Here is a 14,242-nt window from a genome sequence, read left to right as displayed (position 1 = left end):
TATATTCTATAGCTTTTAATAGCCTTTTCTAATTAAAATAAAGGCATGAATATTACACCTTTATTTACATTAGGCAATTAACTCATTCTCTGAGAGTACTGGGCACCATACACATTATTAAAACGTGGTTATTTGAGTCTGAGTCATACCGAACAGGGCCTATACATTTTATTCTGTATGTAAATGGTTTGATACAAGTTTATGAAGTATCTAGCAAATCTTATCATTTATTTAAAAAACTCTTGATTACATTGAGCTAAACCATTTCTCCTGTGAAAACATTTCTTGAAGGAATCGCCCAAGGTAACACACACAAACTGCTGGCAGAACTCAGCAGATGAGGTAGCATCAATGGAAATGAATAACCAGTCAACATTTCGGGCTGAGACCCTTTTAACTTGCTGAGTTCCACTACCACTTTGTGTGTGTTGATCTAGATTATCATCATCTGCAGGTACTCTTGTGTTTGGGATTGCTGAAAACCTTCTCGTGTTGTACTCGGGATTCAGTTTTGGATTCCATGCCAGTTTAAAAATGTATTTTTGCATAACTTTTCACCATTACAAAAGTCTTGGCTTAGCTCTCTAAAGTAAACTGCTGAATTTCATTTTATTATTCACATTTCCAGTTTCAATAATGGATAGAATGGGATCGATTTTTAACAGTGCACGCAGGCTGGAGGTTGTTCGAAACTGTATCTCTTACATTTTTGAAAATAAAGTACTAGAGACTGAAAAGGTAAGTTTGTTCTTGCTGGAATTGATGTGTATTATTTAAAATATAATTCATATGGTGTTCATTGATTTACTTTGAGACTTTATCATGCTAACCAGCCATTTTTGATAGTAAACACAAAGTACACTGCAGATGCTGTGGTCAAATCAACACATACAAACAAGCTGGAGGAACTCAGCAGGTCAGACAGCATCTGTGGAAACGAGCAGTCAACGTTTCGGGTCGAGACCCTTTGTCAGGACTTAAGAAGGAGGGGGCAGGGCCTATAAAGAAGGTCGGGGGAGGGTGGAAGGTGCCAGGTGAAAAACCGATCAGACGAAAGATCAAGGGGTGGGGGAGGGGATAGGCAGGAAAGGTGAAGAAGGAATGTAAGGGGAAAGCACTATGGTAGAAGAAGACAGAATCATGAGAAAGGTGATAGTCTCTTGTGATTCTGCCTTGTTCTGCTACCAATATCAACAGTCATATGCAGCACAAGGCACACGTGGCATATATAGGATATCAATGAAAAATAGTCACACCAAACAAAATATAGTGCAAGACCCTGAATCCATGAATGTTACAGCAGTCTGCCGTTGAACACAGTACAGCTTGCATAAGCAAACACTAGAGGGCAACACCGACTCTGCGACACACTGCCTCTGGCATTCTGGTGGAGTGTGCTGACTCCAAATCCATTCTTCTGCACGGCTGCAAATAGGTGACACCACAGCCTGAGGCCCAGTCCTTACCACGACCAAAGGCATTCAGCTCCCTCACCGACCCAAATAAACCAGTGAATTGGACTCGCAGCATTCTATACCAACAATGTCCAAAAGGTCTTAGTCACAAGAAGAGTGACTTAAGAAAATCACCTGCAGTCAGACTGCACACTGCCTTCGTGCTCCAATGCCTCTCTGATGCAGGCAGTAACACAATTTGCACCAAGCCAAGCTCCTCCGCCAACGAGCAACCCACTGATGGGGTAGTCCTGCAGCACTGCAGGTTCTCAGTGGCCAGCAGGGACTTGTGATCATTGAAAGTACATTTACAAAAGACAGTAACACCTCTGGTTGGTGGTGTATAAGCCAGTGCACCTGAGTGCATAACCCGCTTACCAGATCCTGCTAAATTGGGGCATGATACTGTTGCCGAATGGTATCTAATTAGTGTCATTCATGGGCATTTGTGCTGCTATTTGGTACTACACCTTGTTTAGAGGGAACAGTTTTTAAATAGCGTCAGTTGCGTGTGTTTGTGTTTTTTGTCACTGAGAGTTGCTGAGAAATAAGCTGTAAGACAATTCAGAACTGTTTTGCTCACTGCAGTTTCAAATATTCAGGCGTGTAGATGCGTTAAATGGCTGGGAGAGAAAGTGAAAGGATTTCACTCCTTCAGCAAGTTAGGAATTATGAAGAATTTGAAGGTATCGATAATCATCTTGAATGAAAATGAGGAGTTAAGGATGCAATTTTTAGAAGGATTGTCTGAAGCTAGTCCATTATCTACACTAGGTGTCTGCTGATTTTGTTCATTTACAGTCAATCAAAAGAACACAGCTGAGTACATTGGATGAATTCCTCCATTGATAACTATTAGGAGCTGATGCACAGTTTTATTGTACTGTAGAGGTATTGATGGTATTCTAATTTGTTCTGTTTTTTATTTAAATATATAATTTGTTACTCAGTTAAATGGTAGTTTGCATTTTTTATATTCCTTTTGAAGTATTTCCAGGAAACTTCATTTAATTGGGACTGCACCGTAATTGGGCCAAAATATACTGGTCCTGATGTGTCCAGTGAACTGGATCCGCTGTATATTAATTGAACTTAAAATAGATTCTAAATAATATTCTTAGAATATTAGCAAACTCCATACACAAGATTAAATGCCAATAAATAAATTGCAGATACAAATGCAATGAAATAAACTTTCATTATTACAGTATGTATTCCACATTCAGTCTTGCACTGGGCATTTATGTGTTGGAAGAGTCAGTGGGTGGATGTTGTTGACTTAGTATGGATTTCTTTTGACCTGCCAGGAAGCAAGGGAAAAGCTAAGGATGAAAAACAGACATGTACTCCATTATAGGGGTCATGCCTTCTGGACCCTGATGCTACTGTCTTTCATTACTTTGTCTCTTTGAGAGTCTGATATGCACTGGTGTTCACATGTATATCAACTTGGCTCTGCTGGTTATATTCTGCATTTATTAATATATACAGTGTAGTTATTATGTAAAATGCCTTAAGGTGTACAGTATATTAGATGTGACAGATTGAGTTTTTAAAAAATTTTTCTTAACCTGGACATTGTGGGGCATGGTCACTATTTATTGCCAATCCGTAATTGCTATTTGAAGGAGTGGATAATGAGCCACGTTCTTGAACCACCTCAGTCCTTCTGGAGACTGAATCCATCTTGATATTGAGTAGATTTAGCATTGTTGGTCTTTTGGGATTTAATTCCACTGACAGTGAAAGAGCATTCATATATTTTCAAGTCAGATGGTTTTGCAACTTGGAAAGGAAAATGCAGATGGTGGATTTCTCATTCCCTTTGCTCTTATTGGTGATGAAAGTTGTGGATTTTAAAAGTGATGCGCTGTTACAGAAATATAGGTGAATAATGGCAGTGCATTTTGTCAAATATGCACAGTGCAACTATTGCTTTGGTGTTTTAGAGATTGCTGAAGTAGGAGACGTTTCTGTGGAGTTTGTGTGTTACTGGAGCTGCTCTTGTGCAAGTCATTGGGGAGTATTTCACTGCCCTCTTGTGCTTTGTAGATTATAGAAAACTTTGGGATGTCAAAAAATAAGTCACACTGCAGAATATTCAATATCTATTCTTTACATGCCTGGTCCAGATCAATTTTGTTCAGTGATCATCACCAGTATGTTAATGATGGGGGACTTGCTGATGATAATGATATTGAATGGCAAAGGTATATTGTTAGGCTCTGTTACCTTGGAGGTGATCATCAGCTGGGACCTTTTTGCAATTTTTTTTAACCCATGCTTGTGCCTTGCTGCTTACATGCATTGACAGCTTCATTTACTGAGGAGTTATGAATAGAATCTTGCACAATTGTTTATAAACATCCTCACTTCTGCCTTTGTAGTGAAAGGAAGGTCACTGTTGAAGCAGCTAAAGATGATCGGCTTTGAACATTTCACTGTGGAATTCTATCAGTAATGTTCTGTGATTCAGACTTTAAGTAACAATAAGGATTTTGCTTTGTGGCAAAGTCTTGTATCTATCATAATCATCTCAAGTTTAGTAACTCTAGTGTGGTCCATTAACATAATTTTTAGGTGCTGTGAAGCACATTTTTTAAAAATCTATTTAAGCAGATAATGAAGGAATTCAAGCTTTTATTCCAGAAATAAAATTATCTTTTCTAAGATTTAAGTCAGTTTTGACTTTATCAATTCTATCGATGTATATAAATATTTGCAAACCAACACTGACAGAAACTGTGCTCCTTTTTAACTATGTGTATTGTTGCAGTATTTTTGTTTAGGTTCTGTACTGGCTAGCTGCTTGAGAAATTTAATGAAGTTTCTAAAGATATTTCCAAATCATAGTTCTCATCTTAGAATTTCAAAGAGATAACACAGATCTGGATTTTTTGTTAGGAATTAAAATTCAACAATTTTAAGGAGCAATTAGAATACGAGGCACTAGATTAGGTACATGAATAGGAAAGGTTTACAGAGATATGAGCCGAACAGGGGCAGATGAGTCAAGCTTAGAAGGAAGCGTGGACCACTTGGGTGAAAGGTCCTGTTTCAGGGCTTGTTGGCTCTAACAGCCTAACACAGTTAAATAATGAAATCTGAAAGTTCATTGTATTCCTTACTTTGCTGAAAAACTGAAAGCTGAAATGGCAGACGTGTGTGAAATACATGCCCATGAAGTCTGGGCCTGACGTCCCGCTCACCCAGGGAAAGTGCACGCGCAATACATCGCTTCTCCTTTCCCGGTGTAGTGATCGCCGCGTGGTCACTGTCTGGCTTGCTAGGCAGGAGGCCACTGCAAATGGCCTCTCCTACACTACTGAGTCCGTAGCAACACCTTCTCGTCGGTGCCCCCCATTTCCACCGAGCTTGCTATGTCATGGTGCGACTGAGTGTCCGGCGGTATAACTATGGGTAGGCTGGGCTTGTTAGCCTTGGTTGGCAGCCAACCTAAGAGAAGAACAACTCTGACTCCAAACCCAGGCAGGTGGGGCTCGTCAGCCTTGTCAGGCCATCCACCTAGGAGAAGAATACTCCGACGTAACTCCTACAACCCGAGGACCTTGCTGTCACCGTCCCAGCTTGCTAGGCTATGGCAGATGAACCCTGGGTGTAAAGGGTGGGGGCAGTACTGAGCACACTGCACTCCACCTAAAAAATCCATTATGCAGGTCGAAGGACACGCTCATGTCTACGACCTCCCTTGCAGCCATTGCCTGTCCCGTATTGGCCTCGTCAGCCACCAGCGAGCCTGCAGCAGATGTGGGCAGCCCCCTTCCCAAATCTTCATTCGTGAAGCCAAGCCATGATGACATGCTCATTAAGTGCCAACTTAATATATCAGGAAAATCTTGTGGTTGTCCATTTCAGTTTAATTGAAATTTTGACAGCTGTATATGTTTTAATTGTTACCAACAGTCCTTCTGACACTGAAAATTTACATTGGTAGATATGGAGTTTAATTTTTTTGGAAATCTAATTACATTCTAAGCAATTTTTAAATGATATTTTGCTTTACTTTTCCTTTCCAAATTTTTTTGAAGTGATACCTTTTATTTACTATAGGAATGGTTAAATATTGAGAATCTGATAATGTGAAAGCAACTAATATCTGGTACTGTAACCATATTTGTGATCTAGAAGGGAAATGAATGAACAACCAGGAAATTGAAACTGAGGCCAAAATTAGATCAGATCACAAACTTATTGGGTGGTCATACGACATATCCCTGGAACTATTTCTTATACTCTTCCACACCAAATTAAGCTTTGCTGGACTCAATTGCAACCAGTTCTGTGGGACTAAACAGTTTGATTACCACTTATGGTTGTCCTGAATAGAAGGTGGGCAGTAATGGTCGGCGATAGGGAGGCAATTAGCTACAATCAGCTATGCGTATCATTGTCAAAATGTTATTTTGTGTCACTTGTAGGTGAAGGTGGTAGCAGATAAAGTTGTTGTCAGAGAAGGTGGACATCTTTATGTGCAAATGGTTCAGCAGCTTGGAACATGGAACATAAAATAGTGTAGCACAGTACTAGCCTTTCAGTCCATGATGTGGTGCCTACCTTCATAAACCCATGCCACAATCTATCTAACCTTTCTGTCCAACAAAACCCACAAAGCTCCATTTTCCTTGCATCATGTACCTGTCTAATGGTATTTTAAATATTCTTATTGTTTCAACTTATACCACTTTCCTTATCTTTTTTCTGTTTTCAAAAAAAAACCCTTCCTCTGGCAAATCCCCTAAACTGTGATGTTCCATTGTTGCCCTGAGTAATGTCTCTCATAAATTTTATACCATTCTGTTACATCATCTTTCATTCTCCATCACTCCAAAGGAAAAATCCCTAGCTTGTTCAACCTTTCCTTTTCAGACACATTTTCTAGTTTAAACAGCATCTCTTCCTTGTACTGTAGTCTAAACAGAGCTTTATAGAGCTGAAAAATTACTTTGTGCCTCTTGAACTCCCCAACTAATGCAACTATACACCTTCTTAATCAGCCTATCATCTTTGAGGGATCTATGAATCCTTCACACTGCTAAAGATCATACCATTAACTTTGTACTCGACCTTCATGTTCAAAAGTGTATCACTTCAGATTTTTCCAGATTAAAATCCATCTGCCACTTCTTCGTCCAGTTCTGCATCCTGTCTATATCCTGCTGTAACACATTCCACACACACCTCCAGCCTTCACAGCATTTGCAAAATCTTACTAACTTCCAGGGGAAAAGATGTGCTTGGTTAAATGTAGCCAAGTAAGATAACTCATGATAATCAGACTTTGCAGCCTGACTCACCTTTTAAATTATACTGCTTTTCTGTAGTTGAAATGAACTGAATTTTCCTCAGAAATTTAAACACCAATTTAAATTGATGTAAGCAACCAAAAGGCATCTCCTTAAAGTCTAAACATAGTAAATCCAAACAGATTAGCCATCAGAATTATTGTGTTAGCTCGTTTTATTGTGTTAAGAATCAAGTGGTCCATGAGCCGGTCCTCATCAGGGAATTAGAGATGGAGAGGTCAGTAAATTTAAACTCCTCAGCATTATCATTTCCAAGGATCTGTCCTGGGTCCAGCACCATGTGCAATTAAGAATCAAGCACGGCAGTGCCTCTGCTTCCTTAGGAGTTTGCAGAGGTTGGGCATGACACCAGAAACGTTGACAAACTCTGCGGAGAGTATTTTGACTGGCTGTATCACAGCCTTGAATGGAAAATCCTTCAAAAAGTAGTGAATACAGCCCATTTGATCACAGGTAAAGCCCTCCCCATGATTGAGATGGTGAAATGCTGTTGCATGAAAGCAGCATCCATCATCAGGAACCCCCCTCCCTCCCCACATGCTCTCTTTAGTGCTGTCATCAGGAAGTAGGTACAAGAGCCTCAGGCATCACACCATCAGGTTCAGGAACAGTTACTACCCCTCAACCATCAGACTCTTGAACCAAAGGGGATAAATTCACTCAGCTTCGCTTACCCCATCATGGAAATGACCCCACAACCAATGGACTCACTTTCACGGACTCTTCGTGTCATGTTCTCTATATTTGTTACTTCTTCTTCTTATTATTATTACTTTTTATATTTGCCGTTTGTTGACTTTTGCAGACTGGTTGAATGCTCGAGTTGGTGAGGTCTTTCATTGATTCTATTATGGTTATTATTCTATAGATTTACTGAGTATGCCCACAAGAAAATGAATCTCAGGGTTGTGCATGGTGACATATATGTACTTTTATAATAAATTTACTTTGGACTTTGAACTCTGAACTAAGTAACTCCAGATTCAAACATGTTTGAAGTCACAGAGTGACTTGTAAGAGGTGGGAAGAATAACTGAGAAGACGGAAAATTTTTAGCTATAGCTGGACTTTATGGGGATATTCAGTATCAGGATTCACTATTCAGTAAGTTTCAATGAGATCCCTCCTCATTCTTCTAAACTCAAGTGAGTACAGGTTTAGAGCCCTTCATTAACTCTTTCATTCCAGGGATCATTCTCATAAGCCTCCCCGGATCCTCTCCATTGCCAGCACCTTCTTTCTTACATACAGGGCTCTGCAAAATATTTGACCAATGCATTATAAAGCATTAGTGTTTCATCCTTGTTTTTATACTCTAGTCCTCTTGAAATGAATGCTAACATTTCATTTGCCTTCATTGCTATCTGCAAATTAACCTTAAGACTATAAAGTTTGGAGAATCCTGTAGGAAGATTTCCAAGCCCCTTCACACCTTTCTGAATTTGCTCTCCATCTGGAAAATAATCTGCACCTTTATTCCTTCTATTGAGTGCATGACCATACACTTCTCGACATTGTATTCCGTCATTTCTTTGCCCATTCAGTGAATCCGTACATGTTCCTTTGCAACTCCCTGCTTCCTCAGCACTATGTGCTCCTCCACTTAAATTTGTGTCAGGCGCAATCTCGGCCACAAAGCCAACAATTCCCGCATCCAGATCATTGACAGATTATGGGAAAAGTAGCTGGCCCATCAGTAACCGCTGTGGAACACCACTAGTCACTGGCAGCCAAACAGAAAAGGCTTATTTTAAATCCACTCTTCATCTCTGCCAGTCAACTAATTTTCTGTCCATGCTGGTATCTTTCCTGTAATACCATGGGCTCTTAATGATGAATGGTTTGAATTTTCATGGAAGTGGATAGATTGTGAGTTATGTTATTCTGAATTTTATTGCATTGGAATTGCTTTTGCATGGAAAAATGATATTGAGTCATGCCTCCTACTTTGTTTTGCATTTACTTGGAATGCTTTTTTATGGGGATGGATGGGGAGAGAGAGGTTGTAAGGAATTTGCATGTGGGCCACTTGATGCAGAATGAGTTGACCTGTGTGTTCCTGGTGGGTATCTGGGCCATTGGTGAGCTCAAAATAATAGTTTGGGGAGCAAAATTATGATATTGAATATAACAGAGAATGAGATGGTCATTGCTTGACATTGTTAACAATTATCCAATTGCTGTCCATATTTTACCACATAGATTGATACCTCTGCTATTAACTGCTTGTTACAACTGCTTGTTTGCATTAACCGTAACCAAATACGAAAAAACTGCTCATAAAAGCAATAAAAAGAGGAGAATTGGAAAATCATTTGGCCCTTTGGACCTGCTCCACAATTCAATGTAACCATGGACCTTTGTGTGAAGAAACTTCTGATCTTGGTTTTAACGGATTACCCCATTTTCTGAGGGTTTGAGTCGTGATTCTGAACTCTCCAGCGAGTCCTTTTATGTATCTAGTCGATCTAGTCCTGTTCGACTTTTATAGTTTTCTATGAGATACCCCTTTTTTTGTTCTGCATTACAGTGAATTCAGGCCTAATGACATAATCTCTCATAACTCATAAATGGTGTTCCATGAATCAGTCTAGAAAATCTTTGTTGCAGTCTGTCCTTGACAACAACATCCTTCAGAGTAGAAGAAAACCCCAGGTGAAGTTTCATGGAGGTCATGCATAACTACAGCAAGGCATCCTTGCTCCTGTTCTCAAACCCTCTTGCATTGAAGTGTAGTATTTATCTTCTAACTGTATCTGAGCACTTGCTTTCTACGTTATGTGTAAATGGACATCCAGGTCTTGTTCATCTTCCCTTTTCCCCATCTGTCAATGGACAATAATAATATATCTGCTTTGAGAGCCACATTTAACCATGTAAAGCTGTATCTGTCACACATTTACCCACTTGCTCAACTTCTCAATGTTGCATGGTAGTTCCTTGCATCCTCATTCTAGTTCACGTTACACTCCTGTCTTACACCACCTCCCATCCCCACTTACTTTGTGATGTCCTTTGATGCTCTAATGTGGGAGATGATAAAGCTGTAAATGATTATGCTTTTAAAAGTAATAGGATAAGGTTTAATATCACTGGCCAAGGTCAAATATTGTATTAATTTCTGCTGTTAAAAGGTCGCGCATATTGCTCAGTTAGCTTCCTTGAAGAATTGTTAAATTATTTAAATACTTTTTGTAATTTTGAATAAAATAATCTTTAATGGCAAAATTAGTTTCTTTGGTTTGTGTTATTTATATTAGTCAGATGGCAAAAGACCTGCTGCTAGTCAATTTTGGAAAATGTACACCATCCGTTAATTGATTTGTTGTCTTTGGCCTTGTTGTCATGACACTTTGAGGTCTGGCCAGATGCATGACTTCTTTTAGTTGGGATTTACTTCTTTTTGAGATACAGTGTGGAATAGGCCCTTCCAGCCCTTCAAGGAGTGCATTTAATTCTAGCCTAATCATGGGACAACTTATGATGAGCAATTAACTCTTTGGACTATGGAGTGGGGGGGAAAACTGGAGCACCCAGAGAAAACCAGGGTAGTTCCATTTGTCTACATTTGGCATATAAGCTTCTGAACCTTTCCAATCCATGTACCTGCCCAACTATCTTTTAAAAGTGGTTATTATACCTGTCTCAATCACTTCCTCTGGCAGCTGATTCTGCATACAATAAATTACCCTCTCACCTTAAATTTATACCCTCTAGATCGGGAGTTCCCAACCTGTTTTACGTTATGGTCCCCTTCCATTAAATGAGGGGATCTTCTTACTCTATCTTCTCTTTCTTTCCCATCCTTGTGAAGGGTCTTGGCCTGAAATGTTGACTGTTTACTCTTTTCCATAGATGTTGCCTGGCCTGCTGAGTTCCTCCAGCATTTTGTATGTGTTGCTTTGGATTTATGGCATCTGCAGATTTTCTGGTGTTTGTGGTCTTGCACTTTCTTCTTCGGTAGCCCTACAGAATTAAGGATAACTTGGTTCCACTGGAGGTTCTAGTAGATTGTTAAGAGTTTTAAGATGAGTATATTGATGGCATCCTTCTTATGTCCTGATGAGTGTGTTGTAGATTGGTGGTTATCTGTCATTTTTGACGATGATGTTTGTCAGCAGCTAAAGAGCTGCATGGAGTAAAACCTGTGCAGGGGGGGTTTTATAGTGAGAAAACTGCATCGGTGCCGTTCCACTCTCTCAGCCTCAAAAATCTTGGTCCAGTGGTATGAAAAACTGTCACAACTGGAGGTTTCCTCAGTTGCAGTGGATAGCCCCGATGCCTTCTGTGCCTTGTCATGCCTTTCGCTCGCCACAAAACACTGCAGCACTGCCTTCTTGGCTACTGGATCTTGTAATTGATCTCATCTGCCCAGTCTGCCAGAACTGGCTTTGCATGCTGGGGTAGGCATATCATATCCCCATCGCACTGGGATTGGAGGTTCCCGGCTACCCTCACCAGGTTTAGCCCACCCATCAAAGCGGTATACTGGAGTGTGGCCACTACCACATACAAACAGTTAGTTGGAGCCACAGGTGAGAGCTAGTAAGCAGGTGGGGACCAAAGGTAGACAAGCTGCCCCTGGGTGAACCATAACAAGCCTGCTATCCCTCCCTGGGCATCCTTTACACTCTGTGTTGTAGATAGTCCTTGTTTTAGAAGCAAATAGAAGCACATGGATCAATGTTGCTTGTTAGATTATAAATTTGGTATCAAGCTTGACCTTCAAACACAGTTTTCTTCAATGGATTAAAGATTATGTTGGTGCATTGAAGTAGGTAATAAATATCATTGATAGTGCTTGAGAATAGCTTCTGGCATGGGAAATGGTTCATGTCCAGTCCCTTTGAAATCTATATTCTTGGAGGGTGATGTTGTATAGTAGGGACAGATTAGTTTAAGAAATTTTTTTCTTTGTAAGTGGTAAGTGTAAAGCTCATGAGGCATGGAGAATAAGTTGATTTCTTGGACCTCATTCACTGAATTTGTGCATGTGCAAAACTGTGTTAGGACATAGAAGTTGACAGTGTAATTCATCATTCGGGTCTGCCTTCAGTGAGAAGTGGCTCCTGAGAGGAAAAAAATGTTAATGTTTTGTAGGATCTGGTCATGAACCTTATTTTGAAAGGGAAATGAGATGCAACAGGAGCAGGTTAGTGGGAGACATTTGTATTGTCTCTGCTGAGAATTATGCTTATCCTCTCATGGAACAACAAATAAATCAAAGATGACTTGAATCTTGACCTCCAGTGGTGTGCACAGATAAGTGTGTACTTCACTGTAGCTCAACAAAACCATAGCTGTCATCTTGGTTCTGGAGTGCAGTTGAAGAACAGTTTCTGATTTGTTCAGATTAGCTCTGCCCCTACAGGAAATTTGTTGGAAGCAAACACAGAACCCTAGAAAACCTACAGCATGATACAGGCCCTTCGGCCCACAAAGCTGTGCTGAACATGTCCTTACCTTAGAAATTACCTAGGGTTACCCATAGCTGGCTATTTTTCTGATCTCCATGCACCTGTCCAGGAGTCTCTTAAAAGACCCTATCATATCCACCTCCACCGGCAGCCCATTCCACACACTCGCCACTCTCTGCGTTTTAAAAAAAAACCACACTTACCTCTGACATCTCCTCTGTATCTACTTACAAGCACCTTAAAACTGAGCGCTCTCGTGATAGCCATTCCAGCCCTGGGGAAAAAGCCTCTGACTATCCACACGATCAGTGCCTCTAATCATCTTATACACCTCTAACAGGTCACCTCTCATCCTCTGTTGCTCCAAGGAAAAAAGGCCGAGTTCACTCAACCTATTCTCAAAAGGCATGCTCCCCAATCCAGGCAACATCCTTGTAAATCTCCTCTGAACCCTTTCTATGTTTTCCACATCCTTCCTGTAGTGAGGTGACCAGTACTGTACCAGAACTGAGCACAGTACTCCAAGTGGGGTCTGACTGGGGTTCTATTTTGATGCAATATTACCTCTCGGCTCCTGAACTCAATCTCATGATTGATGAAGGCCAATGCACCGTATGCTTTCTTAACCACAGAGTCCACCTGCACAGCAGCTTTGAGTGTTTAGTAGATGTTCCTTTGGCAGCAATTACAGCCTTGAGTCTGCGTGGATAGGTCTCTATCAGCTTTGAACATCTGGACACTGTAGGTTTTCCCCATTCTTCTTTACAAAACTGCTCAAGCTCTGTCAGATTGCATGGGGATCATAAGTGAACAGCTCTTTGAGTCCAGCCACAAATTCTCAATTGAATTGAGGTCTGGACTCTGACTTGGCTTCTCCAGAACATTAACTTTGTTGTTTTTAAGCCATTCCTGTGTAGCTTTGGCTTTGTGCATGGGGTCATTGACTTGCTGGAAAACAATCTTCTCCCAAGTAGCAGTTCTCCTGCAGACTGCATCATGTTTTCCTTCAGGATTTCCTTGTATTTTGACGCATTCATTTTACCCTGTACCTTCACAAACCTTCCAGGGCCTGCTGCAATGGAGCATCCTCACAGCATGATGCAGCCACCATGCTTCATGGTAGGGATGGTGTGTTTTTGATGTTGTGTTTTGGGCCAAAACCCTTCTTCAGGACTGAAAAGGAAGATGTCAGAATAAATGGAGGGGGAAGGGAGGGGAACGAGGACTAGCTAGAAGGTGGGTCTTAATAGTTCACGTTCAAAGAGTCGGAGAGCAGCAGAGATCACGGGGGAGCAGTGAGACAGGATCTTACTGAATTCCCGTTGAAGAGGAGATTTAAGTTTCTTCAGGGTAGGCATCCGTCAAAGAGATTTTGCAGTGGAGCAGCAAATCATAAACAGAAGAGATTCTGCAGATGCTGGAAATCCAGAGTAGCACACACAAAACACTGGTGAAACTCAGCAGGTCAGGCAGCATCTACGGAAATAACTAGAGTTATTTTTATCACACATTTATTTCATTCTTGCATTAAGTGTGTCTTGGGACTTTAAGCTTAAACTTACTTGGAATGTGGTTGACAATTCTAACTGATTTATAACTTATTGTCCCAGAAGGCAATGATTATCCTTTTTAAATACCACATTTTGAAATAAAATTAACTCCATGTTCACCAGGCATTCTGAAAATTATGTACTTTTGAGCTGAAAGAATTTGGATTCACTTAAAGTCCATGTTATGTATTGCTGCCATTTAATTTTTAGTCCAGTTATTAGTCTTCAGTCCACTACTAACTACAAAAAGAAGGCACTCCCTGCCCCTATGACACCCTCCTCCCAAACTGGTTAAATGAGTTCCACTGCCGATTTGACTGGCATATCACACTTCAGAGGACCCCTCAAATGCCCATTTAGCCGGACTATCACTCTCTTTGTTGTCAGGGAGGAGGTGAGAAAGATATTCAGGAAGCGAAATATCAAGAAGGCTGCTCCACTGCCATTCCCTAATTCTGTCTCTCCTGCCATGCCTAAATATGTCGCTAACCAGCTGT

General features: G+C 40.6%; 1 protein-coding gene across 3 annotated transcripts in view; it reads left to right on the top strand.

Annotated features, from left to right (window-relative positions):
- sbf2 (SET binding factor 2) overlaps positions 1-14,242 on the top strand; it is a 521,046-nt gene that overhangs the window by 301,709 nt on the left and 205,095 nt on the right. For all 3 annotated transcript variants that reach the window (XM_073049581.1, XM_073049580.1, XM_073049579.1), the window contains one exon: positions 629-738. In XM_073049581.1, the coding sequence (XP_072905682.1) occupies positions 629-738 (110 nt within the window). The remainder of the gene's footprint in view (positions 1-628; positions 739-14,242) is intronic.

This window comes from Hemitrygon akajei, chromosome 6, assembly GCF_048418815.1.
Source record: "Hemitrygon akajei chromosome 6, sHemAka1.3, whole genome shotgun sequence".
NCBI classification, from domain to species: Eukaryota; Metazoa; Chordata; class Chondrichthyes; order Myliobatiformes; family Dasyatidae; genus Hemitrygon; species Hemitrygon akajei.
The sequence above is the reverse complement of the archived record's forward strand: the minus strand, read 5'-3'. Positions and strand labels throughout refer to the sequence as shown.